The sequence below is a fragment of the Schistosoma mansoni genome, assembly GCF_000237925.1.
Source record: "Schistosoma mansoni, WGS project CABG00000000 data, supercontig 0037, strain Puerto Rico, whole genome shotgun sequence".
Lineage (NCBI taxonomy): Eukaryota > Metazoa > Platyhelminthes > Trematoda > Strigeidida > Schistosomatidae > Schistosoma > Schistosoma mansoni.
In genome coordinates, this window is record NW_017386026.1 from 239,482 (window position 1) to 260,434 (window position 20,953).

General features: G+C 39.0%; 1 protein-coding gene across 1 annotated transcript in view; it reads right to left on the bottom strand.

Annotated features, from left to right (window-relative positions):
- Positions 1 to 3,916: 3,916 nt before the first annotated feature.
- Smp_124530 (dihydropyridine-sensitive l-type calcium channel, putative) overlaps positions 3,917 to 20,953 on the bottom strand; it is a gene marked incomplete at its 5' end in the record, with an annotated part of 54,864 nt that continues 37,827 nt past the window's right edge. The window contains 7 exons of the mRNA XM_018790722.1: positions 3,917 to 4,244; positions 5,885 to 5,934; positions 6,442 to 6,520; positions 9,604 to 9,729; positions 14,875 to 14,964; positions 15,839 to 15,946; positions 18,338 to 18,437. Coding sequence (XP_018645964.1) covers positions 4,218 to 4,244; positions 5,885 to 5,934; positions 6,442 to 6,520; positions 9,604 to 9,729; positions 14,875 to 14,964; positions 15,839 to 15,946; positions 18,338 to 18,437 — 580 coding nt within the window. The 3' untranslated portion in view covers positions 3,917 to 4,217. The remainder of the gene's footprint in view (positions 4,245 to 5,884; positions 5,935 to 6,441; positions 6,521 to 9,603; positions 9,730 to 14,874; positions 14,965 to 15,838; positions 15,947 to 18,337; positions 18,438 to 20,953) is intronic.

Genomic DNA, 20,953 nt, shown 5'->3' on the forward strand with positions numbered 1-20,953 from the left:
TTGGTTTCATCTTAGATAAGAACGGCCGACGACCAGACCCTGCCAATATAGAAGCCATTCAGAAAATGCTCGTACCAACTGACGTCCCTTCATTAAGGTCATTCTTGGGATTAGTTAGTCACTACAGCACATTCTTGCCTGAAATGCATCGAGTGAGAGGCCCTCTGAATGAATTATTATCGAAAGATAATCCTTGGCAGTGGTCAGCAGAATGTCAAGCATCCTTTGACAAAGTCAATTCAATGCTCAGCTCAAAGCTTCTCTTGACACACTTCGATCCCAGCTTGGGAATTGTTGTTGCATCTGATGCATCTAATCAAGGAGTTGGAGCGGTTATATCACACGTGTTTCCAGACAAAACAGAAAAGACGATTGCCCATGCTGCCAGATCACTTACCCCAGCCAAACGCAACTACAGTCAAATCGAAAAGGAAGCGCTGGCAATCATTTTTGCTGTCAAAAGATTTCATAAAATGCTTTACGGGCGTAATTTCACTCTGTTGACAGAACACAAACCACTGATTGTAATATTCGGTTCCAAGAAAGGGATTCTTGTTTACACAGCTAACAGACTACAGCGCTGGGCAACAATGCTTTTGAGCTACGACTTTAACATAAAGTATCAGTCAACCAATACTATCGGTCAAGTCGATGCCCTCTCACGACTTATTGAAGTTCAACATCCTGGACTGGAGGACATGATCATTGCCTCCATATCAGTTGATACAGAAATACGGAATGTAGTAGCAGTGGCAATTCGAAACACTCCAGTGTCGTCAGATGAAGTCAGAAAAGAGACTCTTCGAGACCCTGTTCTACAAGAAGTTAGAAAGTTCCACCTAGAAGGGTGGCCTCGAAGATCAGTTCAACAGAGCTTCAGCAGTTTTATCAGCGCAGACTATCTCTTTCAATCATCAACGATTATCTCATGTTTGCTGAACGCGTCATAATCCCGAAGAAGTTGCAACCAACAGTCCTCGAACAGCAGGACATCCCGGAATAAACCGCATGAAAGCTCTAGCACGAAGTTATGTATACTGGCCACAGTTAGATACCCAACTCGAGCAGCTATCCCGTTCGTGTACAAAATGTGCATTGGCAGCAAAAGCACCACGAAAAGCAGAGTTACAATCATGACCGATACCACAGTCACCGTGGCAGAGTATACATTTAGACTTCGCTGGTCCATTCCATGGACAAACTTACCTTCTGGTAGTTGATGCATACAGCAAGTGGCCGGAAATCTTCTGTTGGGATGATCCTGCAAATTATTCGCAATAGACATGACAAGCTTAGGAAACATTAAGAAGCATTTTATCCAATCAACGTTTGATTAGAAGTTTAGCTAGAAATATCGCGAAGGTGAAAAGTCACATGCAGAGGTTCTGATTGGCTGATTATTACACTGCTACTATGTTTAGTAGTATTCTAGAATTTTCAGTAAAACCCATGGACTTTTAAAATGCTATACAAACCCTATATTTTCTGTACATAAATGAACCTTTGCAGTAAAGTGTTTCCTGCATATTTGTGCCTTTTCTCTCGTGTTCAAGTCGCTGTGTAGTTCTAGCTTGGGGGTACAAGACTAGCTTAGGATCCGAATATAGCGTTCAATCAGTAAGACGTATCATCTTCATCATGGAACACCCAACTGCAAGCTGCACAGTCAAAAAGCTACGTCACCTATTCAGTCGTTTCGGGGTCCCAGAATTGATAGTTAGCGACAAAAGAACACAGTTTACGTCTGCTATCTTCTCAGAATTTTGTCGGCAGAACGGAATCACTCATGTCCGAACACCTCCTTTCCACCCCCAATCCAATGGTCAAGTGAAACGCTTTGTCAGCACACTTAAAAATGCTCTGAAAAAATCTAAAGTGGAGAGTACCATTGACGATATCTTAGAGAGGTTCCTGCCTATCTATCGCTCTACACCGAACCCTCAGACGATTAACGGGGTCTCTCCAGCAGAAGCTCTACTTGACAGAAAAATACGAACACATTTCGATGTCATCCGTCCGACTCCAGCTTTTGAGCCTCAACGAAACTTATCGATGGAGAAGCGGTTCAATCGACACCATTGGGCACAAAGACGATTGTTCACGGTGGGTCAAAAAGTACTTGCTATGGACTATCATGGTAAACATCCTACGTGGACAGCTGGTCGGATCGTGAGAAAGAGAGGGGAAGTGGTTTACGAGGTGTCAGTTGGCTCAGAAGTTTGGATACGTCAAGCTAACCAACTGAAAACAACTTCGATAGCCAGCAGCGAGAATCGACATCGAATACCTCTTGACGTTCTGCTAGACACCTTTGAAATCAAAACGCCCGGAACAGACAGGTCAGTTTCTGTGCAAGCAAAGAGTGATACAACTTCCTTATTGCCTAGAAGATGGACAAATCGGAAGCACAGGCCAGTCACTCGGTTGCAGTTGGACCCTAGCACCGGATCCTACGAATCCGCTCAAAGTGGAGGTGTTAGCGGAACATAGATTGGATGAAAGCATGTTTCATGCATGATGGTGTTGCTGCACGCTGATTAGCTAATTCTTATCCAATCAGCTCTAGTCGTTGCTTGGTGAAGACTCTAGAAGCTTCTCATGTAAAATCTATAAATATACTAACGTATTTCTTATTGCGCTTCCTACTTCACTATCCTTGGTAATTGGAATATAATTTCTACCCTGTTCAACCGTGTTCTGATTTGGGGACTTGTCGAGTGCATTGGTGTCCAAGAATACTGAGCAATAGGAATAGCTGGGTCGTGTTAAGGAATATATATATTACTAGTTATAACACAAACATACTGGGTTTATATACAAACCAAACAAACCACATCGCACCACAAATTAGAAAAAACGTTTGTACAAGATCCAGACAAAAGTGGCTGTGAGTGTAGCAGACTGTAATTAATAGAATGGGCATAACTCAAGATTAATGTACCGTATAATAATAGTCTATGCGTCAAAATAAGGCTTTTAATACGAGAAACATGAATATGCATGGTTTCGCTACTTAATAATTATACAATTTATATATATATATATATATATATATTTATATTTTGTATTGGTCCATAAACAGTTCCCAATAGTTACTATTCATATTTCTCGTCGGGATATAACAACAAACAAGTCATTTACGAAATGATATCCGTTTAATTTCCTGAACAGTCCTTAAAAAAACCTAGTAGTGTAGTGAACAGAACACTAGTTGGGGACGATCGAATGTATTTAAGCAAAGATTACAGACTATCTCAGTAAATTCTGATAACCAAACAATGAACAGTCAATTTGCAAATTAACAACCAATTGTTTCAATCTTCACTGTTTCTTCTCTAATTCCATTGCTCATACATTTTCCAAACGATTGCGCTTCATTTCAGTTCTTTCTTCATCGGTCTTCTGCGAAAATACATTCTATGTCTGACCAACACCATATACTACTTATATAGATATAAGTAGACCACACCACACTCGTCCCCCCTTTAAAGCATTCGACCATGCGGTGGTTCTGCTCGCCGAGCCGCAATCTTCTTCCACTGCAGTCTGTGCCAAACTCTCCGTCAGAATGTCGAGTTTGCGGCGCGCTGACCTCCATAGCTCCGTCGACCTGCCGGGGCACCAACATCCGCATCCACCCGGCACCTGGGACGTTGAACACCCGTACTCCACCGGCCTGCTGAGCCATCTACATCCGATGTCCGCCCAGCAGCCGCACGCCCCACTGCTCCTCTCCGTCGACAGCATCTGCTACAGCCAACGCCGCCCGCCAGAACACTCCACTCGACGCCACCTCTCCGCACCAGACTGCCCCAACTAGCACCTCATCTCCAGACCCGCAGCGGCGTCCACAGAACAGCACCCTTCCTCCTCCTGGTTGGCAGCGACACCAAATGTAGTGAACAGAATACTAGTTGGGGACAATCAAATGTATTTAAGCAAAGATTACAGACTATCTCAGTAAATTCTGATAACCAAACAATGAACAGTCAATTTGCAAATTAACAACCAATTGTTTCAATCTTCACTGTTTCTTCTCTTATTCCATTGCTCATGCATTTTCCAAACGATTGCGCTTCATTTCAGTTCTTTCTTCATCGGTCTTCTGCGAAAATACATTCTATGTCTGACCAACACCATATACTACTTATATAGATATAAGTAGACCACACCACAGTGGGTTTCCTCCAGACTGTATGAGTTATTAATTCAGGACGCTAGTGTTTCGTGATATTTTTATTGTACTATGTAAATGACAAGATATGAACATTGAAGGTCAGATTTAGGAAATCTCAAAAAACATTTAACAGAGGCTCTGATATTAGATTAGTTAAATAAGGGAATGAGAAATGGAGTTCCACAAATAAATCACACTTCTTTATGTAACCATGTAGACAGAATGATACACCTGAGATTTGAAAGATGATAAAAATCAACAAATTCATTATAATTCATTGTTATAGAAATCAGGCTACTTGGTTCGAATCAGTATCAATGATGTAGATGTGTACATTCCTTATCAGTCTATAGTTACCCAAAACTAAATGGGATTTCATTTTCACATTTTATTTATGATTGTGTTGAAACTTCTTGAAAATTTCTCGGAAATATCTTCGAGAGCTGAAAAAGCCAGACGACAGAAACTCCTTAGAAAGTTTAGGAAAAACGTGGGATTATCCGGACGGGGTAATAACTGACCCCCTTTCACTAAGTTTAGCGTATTTCCAAAGGCTTCTAGAATATCGACACAACAAATAAATCCATAAGCATCCTTATTTTCTGTTCTTAAACAAACCTTGGAAGTAAGTCTTTTTTTTCATAACTCCTACTTATATCCTCTCTCATCTCAAATTTAAATGTAGGAGATTTCTGAGGGAACTAGAAAATGGTTAAAAAGTCAGTTTCAAACATCCAAATACCAAACAAATCAACTTTAAGTTCTCCTCAATTTTTTGGTTTCCCACTAACGTCAATGTTGATGTTTTTCACTTTTTCATCACTTTTGGACTATTTGAGCTTAACTGGGTTGTTCCGTACAGTGTAATTGACATTTTTAAGTGTGTATGTATGTTTTGTCTTCAAAAGGAACCTGCTAGGATTTCTAATGAGCTTATACAAATGTCTAAATAACTTGGAAATTGTAAAAACCAAAGATAACAACACTTTACGAGTAAAATTTAAATGAATTCAAAAAACAAAAAGTATTTCTTACAGTAAAACTATAGCTTTAAAACTCTACATGCACAATTTGTTAGCCCATACCATTGTTAACCACCCATTTGGACGAACAATTATTTAATTTATTTCAAGATGCTTATGGTGATTGGTTCGATCTATAGGTTTCAATCATAACAAATTAATTTCAATTGGGGTGTTATAATAAATTTGAGAGCACTGGACGGACATTTCGTCCTACTTCTGAACTCATTAACAACACGCTCGCATCATCCTGCTAAAGACTGTACTCAGAGCATTCGAATCGCACGCAAAACCAATCTTTGAGGAACCTTCGACTGCTAATCTATTAATAGTCACCTCATTAATGACTGATTTTGAAATGTCCCTGAAGTTTTAATGAGAAGTATTAGTTGACGGAATTCAGATGTCTGAAGTGAAGCCGTTGTCAGCCATCACATCGGGTAATTGTCATACTATATAGCAAACTGATTAAATTTGAAAATGTACCTTTGAATCCTAAATCAGTGGATTTAAAGGCTAAGCGATCCTCAAGAGACCTGAAAGTTCTGGATTTGATACCTGACAAGGCCTTCAAAATGTCTGGTGTTTCCCAGTTTTTCATTATACCCTGACTGAGATCAATATATGATTGATAGAACCTTATAAAGTCACAATCATATAAAAATCAAAATAATAATATAATTACCTTCATTAAATTTGAGACTGCTCCGACTGTCGGTAGATACTGATAATAATCTAAAGGAATATTAATTAATATTAGATCTATTGATAAAACAATATATCTTTTTAAGGAGAAATTTGTAAATGTAATATACTACAGAAATGAAAAGAATTAGTTGTTCAGTATTAACCAGGAAATTAGAATAGTTAGGATAAAAATGGATACCAAATTAGTTGATGGAATAACTGTGGATAAATAATTGAATGTTTTAAATATTTCTTATTGAAATCTATTCAATAAACTACTTTAGATCCTCATAGAAGTTTATTTTACTATATTACATCAAACAAAGCGGGTTATCCTCCCCCACGTTTACCTACACATACCCGAACAATGATCAACAGTGAAACAACACTCCATGCTGTCATTTATTTCATGCATCCAAATAACAATGAAGGTTAGTTAGGAAGATGTTGAAATTGCTTGATTATTCACAGTTTATCAGATTGTCAGTGTTAAAATGAAATTAAGATTTCAAAATAATATTACACTACACTTTAATGTTAAATGCATCAATTTACCGTTTGTTGCACACGCCTTCATTTTATGTTCATAAGCCGCTCCAACAGGTTCACCAAGGGAATATATAAATGTTGTAATCTAAGATATGAAATAAGGCAGCAAATTATATAGTAAACAACATAATGTATTTATCCAACTGAAGTAGTAAAAATCTTAATTTGATACATAACACTAGAATAAGCAATGTTAAATCCTATATTAAACTAAGTGATTACACATAACTAAGTGATTTATTACAGTAGTTTGTTAATATTTCATCAATTCAAAGATATCATGAAGAAATAGCATTACGTATTCTGACTTAATTTTGAATCAGTTAAGTGTGCATTGTGACAGGTTTGGCTATCTCGAGATCAAACACTAGGTGGGACTTTTAAACAGGAAATGCTATTAGAGGATTATCATGTCTTTAGTCAAGATCTCAGCTTGTCTTTTCCGGGTACATATGTTTAAACCTATGATTTACCAATTATAGCTTCCTAAAGAATCCCGTTTTCTCGTTTTCATTAGTGTTTAAACAAGTACGTAGAAAGCGTGTGTATTTGAAGTGCACGGTTGTGGAGTGTAATACAATGTTCATTTCTGCTATTGATATAATTATAGAGCTTTAAGTTTCACGACAAATACTATGTCGATCAAACTTTGAGTTCTAATTAATCGTTCATTATTTGTCAAGTTCCATGTAATATGTGTTCCCTATCCATTGTTAACGACACTCTGTACTTACTCTATAGAGTTTAATTCTACACTAAACTTTCAGATACATATCACTCAATAATTCACACTACCTAGGGTTGAACCCATAACATTCAAGCCTCATGCTGAGACATAAAGCAGCAGACCACAGAGTCTATATTTTTCACTTCAATCATTTTGCGATAGAGTAAGAGCATGGTCCCTCAACACTTTGAATTCAGTAATTCCCACAACACCTTATCATAAAAATAATTATTAACGGTAGATTTTGTTTATATTGTTAAACAAAATGAGGGACTCCGCAGACGCCCAACTTCGAGATCAACAGGCTGGATTCCGTAAGGATCGATGGTGTACAGACCAAAACGCAACTCTACGGATCATTGTGGAACAATCAATTGAACGGAATTCATCACGGGATACAGTGGACAGCTAGGATGCAGCTGGACGATCTAGACTTCGCAGATGATCTGGCTCTTTCATCACACACGCAACAACAAATGCAGGAGAAAACGACCAGTGTAGCAGCTGCCTCAGCAGCAGTAGGTCTCAATATAAACAAAGGGAAAAGCAAGACTCTCCGATACAATACAGCATGCATCAATCCAATTACACTTGGAGGAGAAGCTCTGGAGGATGTGAGAACCTTTACATATCTGGGCAGCATCATCGATGAACACGGTGCATCTGATGCAGATGTGAAGACACGGATTGGCAAAGCAAGAGCAGCATATTTACAACTAAAGAACATCCGGAATTCAAAACAACTGTCAACCAACACTAAGATCAGAATTTTCAATACAAATGTCAAGACAGTTCTACTTATGGGGCGGAAACCTGGAGAACTACAAAGGCCATCCATCCAGAAGATACAGGTGTTTATCAACAGTTGTCTATGCAAGATACTTCGGATCCGTTGACCAGACACTGTCAGCGACAAGTTACTGTGGGAGAGAACAAACCAAATTCCAGTGGAGGAAGAAATCAGGAAGAAGCGCTGGAAGTGGATAGGACCCACATTGAGGAAAGCGCCCAACTGCGTCACAAGACAAGCCCTCATATGGAATCATGAAGGCTAAAGGAAAAGAGGAAGACCAAAGAACACATTACGCCGAGAAATGGAGACAGACATGAGAAGAATGAACAAAAATTGGATAGAACTAGAAAGGAAGGCCCAGGAGAGAGTGGGTTGGAGAGTGCTGGTCAGCGTAAGTAAGTAAATAGGTAAGATTTTGTTTATCGCGTACAGTTGGGAAAACTGACGTCAAGCATCGAATAGATAATTTGTTCAGAAATTTTAAACTAAAATGCCTAAAAATAAAAATTCCCAAACGTGTATGGGGAATACACTTAATGAATGTGGCGAATTTGACGCAGAGTACGGTAATTGTCAAACTTTAAGAAGCCTTTGAGTAAACAAATTTTAGGATGAAATTTTACAGATTAAGTTTAATAATTAAATTACTCAGGTGAAAGTTGAATCAGTAAGAAACATTGTTTTACACTTATATTATCAGAGCTTTATCTGACTGTGAATAAATCGTATAAAAAGTGGTGTATTCATAAGTTATTTTGATTTATTTTGGAGGTCAAATAAATCCTTATCACCGGTTTTTGATTTTCACCAAACATCGACGGGTTTAGAGTCTCAGTATCAAGCACAGACCATTTAAGTACTCTAAAGGCATAACAGTAACACCCTGTGATCACTATCTGCATATAGTGTATACTCTTTGGATAGCTATATAACCTACGTCCAACATCAAGTCTAAATTAGAATTTCTGGAATTTCCTGTCCAGAACTCTGGAAATCCGTCTGTATTACATAATTTTGTAGAAAATTACGCTAACAGTATTTTAGTACGATGGATAGGATTTACGTAGCAACATTTCAAACATTAATAGGTTTACAATTTGAAATATTTCTTAACCAGTGAATAGAAAATACCACAGAAACTGTTCATAAATAACAGTATTTTGTCTTCAAATTAATGTCTGGGTTATAGTGGCAGGTCCAAAACATTTGATTGGGGTTTATGCATCAACCACCGTCAGTAGCTGGAAACGTTAAGTGACACTAGTCGCAACCCATTACAGTGGTACATATGCACTCACTCTTTATCTTCCTCTAGATTTTCAGTTCCGGTATTTCTTCCGATTATCCTTTCATCCTAGAACGTCTGAGTATTCTTAATGCTTAGTCTTTTTTATTGCTATTGCTATTAAATTATTTAGATTCAGTGATTATTCACCTTGTTAATTTGATCTCGTTGTGCTTATGTGATATGACAGACATGGATCAACATACATTTTTCCTGGTTCCACGTTTATCATGAATGAATGACATGTTTTTGAACTTTGATAAATAATTTAAAAAGTTCTACATTGTTTAAAGCATAACCAGATAGTGTAGCAGCAAAAGTTGAACAGAACAGAGAAAGGGAAATTTAAATTGATCAACTCACATTAGACTTTTGTTGTTTAAGCTGTGAGAGTACAGATTCATCAAATACAAATGCATTATCTGTCAATAATACAAGAATTTTATTTCTTAGTTCTTTACCACGATCTCCTCGTGCACTTTCAGTTAACTAAAAAAGTTGAATCGAAAATCGTGTACGTATTAATTAAAAGAAAATAAATTTGACTAATTTTCTGGAGAAAATAATAGATTTATAAAGCGGAATCCAGAAGAATAACTGAACTGTATCTCGAAAAAAGAGATTCCAATCGATTGTCAAAATGAAAATGTCATTAAATTTATACATTGATTCTGAAGATCTACGTAAGTTCTGGTCAACTGAGCCCAACACAACTAATGTTCAGTGGCATCTACACGGTTGAGTGAATAGCTCAAGAGGTATACGCTATAACAGCTTTCAAAATTCAGCAGAAATCAAGCCTGAAATTTCTCTTCTAAACGAACTATGTTCATTCTCTTATATTACATCGTAATTCTAATATAAATCGAAAATTTCTCATACCAAATAATAAGTAAAATCTTTTGTTTATAAGTTTTCTTTACTATACGAAAAGTGGAAAACTTATGTAATGAAACGAAGGCTTAAGCAATAGTAACTCGGAGCTATTTTAGGGACTATTACTATATGTATTCTTATTCTATATTTCATTCACTGTGAGTCTAACCTCACTCTTACTTGCCCGGTGACCCCAGCAGATGCGAGCAATATTTCTAAGACATCTGTGGTCAAATAATAGTAACTTACGAGTATCCTCTACCCTTAATAGCCATGTTTCGCATCCGTAAAGTAGAACAGAGCGAAATGCTGCGCAGTATACACGTCCCTTAATTGATAGACGGATATCTCGCCTTCGCCATAGGTGACGTAAGTTGGCAAAAGCTAAACGAGCTTTTTGAATCCGTGCTGAGATTTCGTCAGACACCAACCTATTTGGGCCGATCACACTTCCAAGATAAGTGAAGTTGTCGACGCGTTCGACTACTTTAATCCTTATCCTTAGTTCAGGTGTTGATGCAGGCCAGTCCTGGAGTAACAACTTACATTTAGAGGGGGAGAAACGCATTCCAAATATCCTGGCATTGTTACTCAGTGCTAACAGAAGATTCTGAATTTTATCAGCGTCTTCACTAAACAGGACTATGTCATCTGAATATTACAAGTCGATAAGTGGACCTCCTGGTAGGAGATCAATTCCTGAAAATTCAGTAGACGAGAGTTTTATTTCCAGTAGTAGGTCTATGATGAAACTGAACAAAAATGGAGATAGTGAACGACCTTTTCGGACATCACTTGAGGTTGCAAAATCAGATGACAGTTCGCCATAAGCTCTCACTCGACTGGTAGTGTTCAAGTAAAGAACCCTCACAAGCTTAATGTACTTCTGAGGTACACCTTTCAATGACAGACACTGCCACAGGACCTCTCGGTCTACAGAGTCAAATGCTGCTTTTAAGTCAAGAAAAACTACCGTTGTCTGACTCCAATAAGCATGTCTGTGTTCTAGAACCTGACGAGTAGTGAATATGTGGTCGATGCAGCCATGACCACGTCTGAAGCCAGCCTGATTTTCACGTGTTTGCAGTTCACGAGTCTTAGTTAGGCGCCCGATAATTATTGAGGCAAGTATTTTAGATGCTATATTAGTCAAACTAAGCCCTCTTGGTGGTATTACAGGATGATTTTGGTCCCTTCTTATATATTGGGACAATAAGTGATTGTGACCAGTCAGATGGGATTAAGTCCAACTCCCAGATTTTAGCTAAAATATTAGTCAACGTAGTCACTAAAATTGGACCACCGTCCTTAAAGACCCCTGGAGCCAATCCATCTGGACCAGCTGCTTTTCCGCGTTTCAGATTAGCTATAGCCTTTTGAACTTCAGCTAGAGTTGAGGAACCTACTTCAATGTTCCATTCAGACTGATTGGGAAAGGTTGGTAGCTGAAGGCCAGCAAAACTGTTTTCTAAAGTGTTCTGCCCATCGTTCTAAACGTTTGGACTGAGAGCAGATAAGGGTTACGTCTTTTTCCGAGATTATCTCGCTTACAATTGACTTCTTAATTCCGGTTTCTTTTTGTTATAACTTGTGACCGTCTGGATTCTCTGATAATGCATAATGTGCTAAGACCGCCAATCAGAAAGCAGCGAATTATCGACCGGACCAGTGATACACGAAAACTGTACGAGTAGTCTAAAGTACTTGTCGGTCCTGTTTCTGCCTAACCCAGCCAGTTAAGTTCAGAACAGCCTCTGCGGTATGATTCATTGTATTTCAAACATACTGAGTTTATATACCAATCAAACTGACCATATCGTACCATAAAATAGAAAATATCATGTGTACAAGACTTAGCCAAATGTGGCTGTGAATAGAGGAGATAGTAAATAATAGATAGGGCATAATTCAAGAATGGTAAATCATATAACAATAGTTTATAGTTCAAAATAAAGCCTATAATAAGGGGGACACGAATGTGAATAGTTTAGTTAGTTAACAATTGTACAATAAAAGTATATGTATCATATTGGTCCATAAATAGTTCTCAAAAGTTACCATTCATTGTCCTTATCGGGACACAACACTTTTATTAGTCTGGAGAGTTGTTTGGTGTTGCCTACAGCCACTGCCTTTTCCATCTCTTTTGCTTCCGTTGCCCACCACTGCTCACGATCGTTCCTTAGACTTTTGGTTAACCTAGATATGATTTGCTTTCGCTCTTCATCGTGTTCAGAGCCTGATAGGATGAGTTTACGAGGATCCATCAGTGCAATAGATTTAGAGGGAATCCATTGGTTTTTCGTAACCCTTTGGTTTAAATTACTAATAGATGTTACTGCTGCTTCCACAGCTGTTTGTATATCTTTCCAGCCTCGTTTACAGAACTGCCTAGATGTGAACTCATTTGTTCCTGGAACTTACTTTTGGCTTTCTCGTCCTCCAGTTCAATTCTAATGGATCTTCTTAGTATGGTTTTTCTGTGTCCAGTGGGGCGCAAGCAAATGTGTGCTCGTATTAAAGCATGATCAGAGTCTAAACATGTATTTCAGAATGAGCGACAGTCTTCTATCGAGCCTCTCCAACGATGACTGGTGGCAATATGGTCTATTTGAGTCCATCGTTGGTTTGGTGCAAGAGGTGCCCGCCATGTTAGACGATGTCTCTCCCTATGCTTAAAATTAGTGTTTGCTAAAAATCAACGATTGTCTGAGCATGATTGCATCACCATTATCTGTTTGCTGAGAGGATATACTAAAATATCCACCTAAATGTCTTTCTGTTTGGTTTAAGCTGCCTAATTTGGCATTAAAGTCACCTGCTACGAGTACTATGTCAGAGCGCTTAGCTTTTTGAAGAAGTTCAGAGAGCTTTATGTAAAAGTCATCATTCACTTCATCCGGGCTGCAGTCAGTGGGAGCGTAGGCAGAAACGACGAAAAGGCAATGACGTGTGTCCCTATCCTTCTGAGTTCTTACGGAGCCATTTAGCCGGACAGCACACAGGCGACTATTAACGGGGATCCATTATAATAGTGCTTGTTCTGCCCTCGTACTAAACTCTATGCCTACACCTGCAAGTTCACGAAAACTAGCCATCGGGTGGCCAGATACACGGAGGGTGTATCTCGTCGCCTCTCCGTTTTGGTGAGGTGAGGTCAAGTGAATGACAACACTAGGATCTTGTGCGCGTGTTTCATAGACACAGCATACATCAATCGTACGCAATTCTAGGGTTTTAGCCAAGGAGGCCTGCTGCCCATTTCACATGGGGTGCGTACGTTGAAAGCTCCAATGTGTAGTTCCGAGAGAGGTTTCAGTAGACCTAGGACAGTGTTTCGCGCACTTGAACCGTTGGTTATGGTGACACTTGAAGAGGAATCCCAAAGGGGAAGTTTAGTGTTGAAAGTCGAGGTGGGAGGAATAATAGAAATTGAAAAAGGAGATTGATTATGAATACAGTGATCTTGAGTGTTGTTAGAGGTATGAGGGCGTTTATCACTCTCCGGTTGCCCACACCGTGGAAGGGTTCTTCTATAGGTACCTGGAAAGAAAATTGGATTATAATTGGTCTTAGTGACCTGAGAGTGTGACCGCAGTGCCCAAGAGAAAACTGCTTGAGATCGGTCACACACGACCTTTTTATGAGTAATTTTTGTATTAGCTCCGTACTTGTTGAGACCTTACTGCCGGAGGCGGATATCCTTGTGATAAGACGAGTTGTACACTCTGAGGGTCAACCTTTTCTAACCCCACCCCTCCTTGTGGAAAGGCAGAATCACTGTTATGCTAGTTGTTTGAAGGAAACACCTTACTGCCGTCACACCTCTGTACAGTCAGCAGTACGACTTCACCCTCGGATATTGGGTTTGCTGCTTTTAGTCTTACCGCTCTTTAACCAATCTGTCTGGCCTGGTAGGACCTTGAGGAACGATTGTTCCAGTCAGTATACTTCGCATGGTTCATCACGATAGTCAAGCCCAACCACCGCGTCCAGGTAGCAGCAACGGTCGGGAAATGCTCCTGTATCGAACTAGCAATTGCTTTACATTATTCTTTTAAGAGCCAAGCCGGATAGTGTTGCGAGATGCGTTTGGAAAGTGATCGCTTTGTGCGGCCTATGTAACGTGCCCCACATAAGCAAGTAAATTTATAGATACACATTGATGTGGCCCAAAGCGGAAGTTTATATTTAACACATTCCAGAATGGTGGACCGACTGGAGAAAACGATTTGGATGAAATTTATGTTTTTCCTTTGCTTCTAGGGTAAATTGAAATGACGGGTGATAATCATTGGAAATATTCAAGATTTCATTGAGGTCCATGTCTTCTTCAAAAATAATGAAAGTAACATCCATATATCTCTTATATAAATGAAATCTTTCGATTATTGGCCGAAGTACCGAATTTTCTAGATTGGCAATGAAACAATCAACCAACAGAGGACCCAATGGAGAACCCATTGCAACCCTATAAATTATTTTCTTCCTTAACCCCTTGATTAATACGTAACCTCATTTGTTATTTATTCCCGAATCAATTTATGGTACAATCTTTTCTATCCTCCTATAAACATATATTTTCCATATAACTATATATACGAATGTACAGCCTAAGTAAATGATTACGTCGAAAAGAAAATTTTCTTCGCTGAATTCTGATTGTCTGCATATTATCAAACCAATGAACGTTGTAATATAAAGTATGGTTAAACTAAAGGATTTCTGAAATATAAAAGCAGTAAGAATTTTACTTACATTACGAAACATTTCATAAGCGAATTTCAATGATGCTGGAAAATCGGAATAACCACGTGCTTTCAGAGTACTCAAATCGTAAAAGAGGCGCTTGAGTGTTTGAATACAAGATTTAAAAAAGAGGAAAACAGGTTAGTAGTTATGAAATAAAAGGAAGTTGACATGACTACGTACAATATGTATATTAAGTTTTTTGTAAATTAATTACTTTCAGACAAGATTTCCTAATTCCCATGTATCAAGTGGATAGGTTCGCTTAGTGAATGGATAGACTAGTCGTGGGTATTTCATATACTTGGTAAACTAACTAAAAGCACATGATTCTTCTATGGTGTATCCATTAAGTACACGATATAAGCTAAAAAGGCTTTTAGTGAAACTTGAAAAAAGTTTAAAGTAAATTTATAAAATCCTAATGACTATTTCAGAGATCTCTCATTAAACAGAAAGATCCCTTTCAAGTGTCGATTAAGTAGATGGTGGTTGCAGATACGTAGGACCTGTCCCAGACACCTCAGTCATTGTCGATTTCAAACCTCAGCATCGTTCATCTGGTTTTTCTACCACAGGTTAGCAATACTTTTAGGACACCTATGACCAGAGTCTTGCAGACTACCCATGCATTCTACTTTTATAGGCTATGTTTCACCCTTAACTGACAGACAGATATTTTACTTGTTACCGTTGAATTGATAAAATAAAACTCAGGGGTAAGAACCTTCAAAATTCATTTGATGCGAAATTTTCTTGGACTGTCATAAACAATTTTGTGTCTTTACTCTTAACGTGATTAACTTCATACAGGTCGTAATTCCTAACTACAAATTTAAGAAACCTGTCTTTCCTAAGTGAAGTAATAAAATGATTCCGTCATTGTCCTGTGCACCATAAATTCTATCCATCTTTCAAATTCTACAAATGGGAAGTATAAGCAAACAATAATCGAAATAAAAATGGAACTCACCAGCTTATTACGTCTAGTTGCCTGAACAAATGAATTAAAACAAATTGGTTCGCTTTCATTATTTGCCGTGACAATCATTGGTGCAACATGATCTTTAGCTCCAGGAAACTATGCACAACAATTAAAAATAATTGACTGAATAATGAGTACTTGGCTAAATGTATGACGAGAAGAAGAGTTCCGTTAGAAAAAAGATTATTGCACAGTTAGAACTTTAGTGATAAAAGCACTAATTTCTATAATGAATAGTGTTAGTTGAAGCCTTCAGGAGTGAGTCACTTTCAAATGAAGAGTTGTAGGTCAATCAGTTAGTCACAACGTGAAACTTCGTACGTATCTACACATAAGTTCGAGTTGCCATACCACATTAGCACAGAGATACAGTTGTCGATTCAAATCACATACTGGTAGAGGTAGTAAGAGTATAAGCAGTAATCCGAAAGATTACGGTTCGAAGATGTTATTCAAGGAGTATAATCCGGTGAAATAGATTTGGAAAGAGAAAAAAGATAGAGACATGAAGAACCCCGAAGACTAGAATTTGGGAGAACACAAAGAGTGGATGCAACTGCGCCATTGTAAACGATTTTGAGTCATGTCATTCAAGGTCTCTAACCATCGATTGCTATCGTCTCTCAGATCCTAATCACGTAGTCCACACCTACAAACATGGCTCAGTCCACTTGTCAGCGACTTCATGGATTTGTGCCACGTTTTGGTCTGGCCACCCCTAGCTTTCTTCCAACCTACTCCTACACCAATAAACATTGCACGTCAGGACAGTCGGTGGTTGGGCATAGGTAACACATGCCCCAGCCATCTCAACTGACGAAGTTTCACTACTTCATCAATTGATTTGCCATCCTTACCTAGTGCCCGTTTCCTAACAACTGCATTACTTACCCGGTGGTCCCAGGTTATGCGAGCAATGCTTCGAAGACACCTATGATCGAACACTAGTAGCCTACGAATATCCTCTACTCTTATTGGCCATGTTTCACTGCCATAAAGTAGGATGGAACGAACTGCTGCACAGTAAACCCGTCCTTTGGTTGCTAGACGGTTATCTCGCCTACGCCATAAATGACGCAAGTTGGTGAAAGCTAGACGAGCCTTCTGTATCCGTGCTGAGATTTTGTCACACACCAGACCACAAGGGCTGATGAGACTCCCAAGATAAGTGAAGCGGTCAACACGCTCAACTACTTCACTCCCTATCATTAGTTCAGGTGTCGATGCAACCCAATCCTGAAGTAACATTTTGCACTTCGAGGGGGAGAACCGCATCCCGAACATGCCTACATAGTTGCTTATAGTGGTTAGAAGACTCTGCATTTTGTCAGCGTCTTCACCAAATAAAACTATGTCGTCGGCGTATTCTAAGTCGACAAGTGAGCCTCCTGGTAAAAGTTCAACTCCTGGAGGTTTAGCCGATGAAAGTGTTATCTCTAAAAGTATGTCAACGACAAAGTTAAACAAGAATGGGGAGAGTGGACAGCCCTGACGAACACCACTTCAGGTAACCACTTCTGATGACAGTTCGCCATAGGCTCCAACTCGACCAGTTGTGGTCGAGATGGTGCGAGATGATAAAGGGACGTGGGAAGGATTAATCGTGGAGATAAGAGAGTTATTAGGAGGTGTAGGAAGGATTTGAATGTGACCAACTTGGTCTCGTGTGCTGTTACGGGTATGAGGGCTAATATCACTTCTCCGCTGCCCACACCATGGAAGGATATTTCTTGAGGGACCTGGAAAATAAGTTGGATTAGTGTTGGCCTTAACAACCTGGGAGCACCAACTCCTTAGATATTGCAAGTAATTTTTAATGACACTAATCAACTAGCATGGTATCTAGGTCATGCAGGGTTTACTGTCGACTATCTCCAACAGTCCGAAGTTTCAACACTATGCTGATTCACTCGGACTAGTCGCCACATTGCGAATTGATCGATAAGATTCGATAACCATTTAGGGACCAAACCAATATCACACTATAATAATCAACAAATATACTTTTTAATAAGTTTTCATCAGGTTTTACAATTATTCGTCCAAATCAGTGTTTTCATTTTCTTCAGCCAATAATCCTAAATTTCTTAAACTATAGGGAACTTGAGAACTTATTGAAAAGGAAACTCTTTGTTCATATTATGCATTTTGAAATACGATATCCTTTATTACTAAGTGATCAAACAGCTGAAGAGATTTTTTCACTTATTAGGTATATTTTTTTATATCCGTTTTTCAACCACTCTGTATGTGAAAAGGCTTGAGATATTATGCACATACTTGAATTAGATTGAATGAAGTTCTAACATAAAAAGTTGAGCTGGAACAAAAAATAAGTTTAGAACAAACATTATACTATTTTAATGGTCTATGGTAAATTTTTTTAACAGAACTTTTGTTTATTACAAATCGACTTTGTTTAGAAAACTCGTGTAATAGAAAAAATAAAACCAAAATTTTATAAAGTTTGAACGGAAAAAGTCCTACATGTGCTACGGTGAAATAATCATCCACATCTAGAGCTTCAATTAATTTTTGAGCTGATAAGTTAGCCAGTTTTAATGATTGACCAGTCATACTTCCACTCCTAAAATAATATTTAATAAATGACAGGTGAATTAATATAAATAATATTGGATAATGTGTAGTACTTTTGTTTATATAAAGGTATTTATAAGAAAAAACTGGAACGAGCTGAATGAGTGAGCTTTATTCAATATTTTAAGGGAGGTCAATAAGAGAAAACCTCTATTAATATATCTTACCTATTAGTGGTCACCTTATTAATCAAGATCTAAAGTAAATGATTATGTTTCGCAGTCATATATATTGTTGTCAGTCAGTCACAACGTAGAACTTCGTACGTACGTACATCAGTTCGAGTTGCCATACCACATTAGCACAGAGATGCAGTTGTCGATTCAAATCCCATAGTGGTAGAAGTAGTAGGAGTATAATCAGAAATCCAAAAGATTAGGGGTTTCAAGAAATTATTGAAGGAGTATAGTACAGTGAAATAAATTTGGAAAGAGAAAAAGATAAAGACATGAGGAATTCAGAAGATTAGAATTTGGTAGAACACAAAGAGTGGATGCATCTTCGCCATTGCAAACGATTTTGAGCCATGTCATTCAAGGTCTCTAACCATCGGTTGCTGTCATCTCGCGAATCCCAACCAGGTAGTCTACACCTACCAACATGGCCCAGTCCACTTGTCAGTGACTTCATTGATTTGTGCCACGTTTTGGTCTGGCCACCCCTAGCTTTCTTCCAACCTACTCCTACACCATGAAACATTGCACGTCGGGGCAGTCGGTGGTCGGGCATACGTAACACATGTCCCAGCCATCTCAACTGATGAAGTTTCACTACTTCATCAATTGATTTGCCATCTCTACCTAGTACTCGTTTCCTAATAACTGCATTACTTACCCGGTGGTCCCAGGTTATGCGAGCAATGCTTCGAAGACACCTATGATCGAACACTAGTAGCCTACGAATATCCTCTACTCTTATTGGCCATGTTTCACTGCCATAGAGTAGGACGGAGCGAACTGCTGCACAGTAAACCCGTCCTTTGGTTGCTAGACGGATATCTCGCCTACGCCATAAATGACGCAAGTTGGTGAAAGCTAGACGAGCCTTCTGTATCCGTGCTGAGATTTCGTCACACACCAGACCACAAGGGCTGATGAGACTTCCAAGATAAGTGAAGTGGTCTACACGCTCAACTACTTCACTCCCTATCATTAGTTCAGGTGTCGATGCAACCCAATCCTGAAGTAACATTTTGCACTTCGAGGGGGAGAATCGCATTCCGAACATGCCTACATAGTTGCTTATAGTGGTCAGAAGACTCTGCATTTTGTCAGCGTCTTCACCGAGTAAAACTATGTCGTCGGCGTATTCTAAGTCGACAAGTGAGTCTCCTGGTAAAAGTTCAACTCCTGGAGGTTTAGCTGATGAAAGTGCTATCTCTAAAAGTAAGTCAATGACAAAGTTAAACAAGAATGGGGAGAGTGGACAGCCCTGACGAACGCCACTTGTGGTAATCAGTTCTGATGACAGTTCGCCATAGGCTCTAACTCGACCAGTTGTGCTCGAGTAGAGAGCCTTTATGAGGTTAATGTACTTCTTTGGTACTCCTTTCAGTGACAAACATTGCCATAGAACCTCACGATCAACAGAGTCAAATGCCGCCTTAAGGTCAAGAAATACTACTATTGTGGGACGTCTGAATTTGTGTCTATGTTCTAGGACCTGACGTAGGGTGAATATCTGGTCTATGCAACCACGTCCAGGTCGAAAACCAGCTTGGTTTTCTCTAGTCTGCTCTTCACGAGCTTTGGTTAGGCGACCTAGTATTATTGAAGCTAATATTTTAGACACTATATTAGTCAAACTGATCCCTCTGTGATTGTCACAAGAGGACTTTTGTCCTTTCTTATAAACTGGCACAATCAGTGATTGGGACCAGTCAGATGGAATTACGTCCAGTTCCCAGATTCTACCTAAGACCTCAGTCAATCTCACTGCTAGTACTGGACCACCATCCTTAAAAATCTCAGGGGTCAACCTGTCAGGGCCTGCTGCTCTCCCTCGCTTCAGATTTCCTATAGCTTTTTCAACCTCACAGAGGGTTGGAGGACTTACATCAATTTGCCATTCAGGACGACTGGGGATCGTGGGTAATTGAAGTGTGGCTGAAGGCCAGTTGAACTGATCCCTAAAGTGTTCTGCCCATCGGCTAGTGTTACAAACGACTAGCCGGTAGTACGAAAAATTTGTGCTAAACATGTGAATGACTGACTAGTAAACAACTAGCCGGATTCCCTTCAGATCGTGGATGTACTGGCCACGTCACTATATCAGATACTCAGGTGCTGATAATCTTTTTGCAGAATAAAGTCTTATTTATTATACCTGTGCAGCTTTTTATTTTTTGAGCAAGATAGTGAGCTGGAATAACCTAGGGAAGAGGATTTCATTGACATCTTCAAAGGTTTAGCAGGAGGATCAAAAATAAAGTGAAAGTATACCTCTTTTCATCCTTACTTCAAACCAGGAGATTGGGTGTGGCAACTCACAGTCACCACCCCTCTT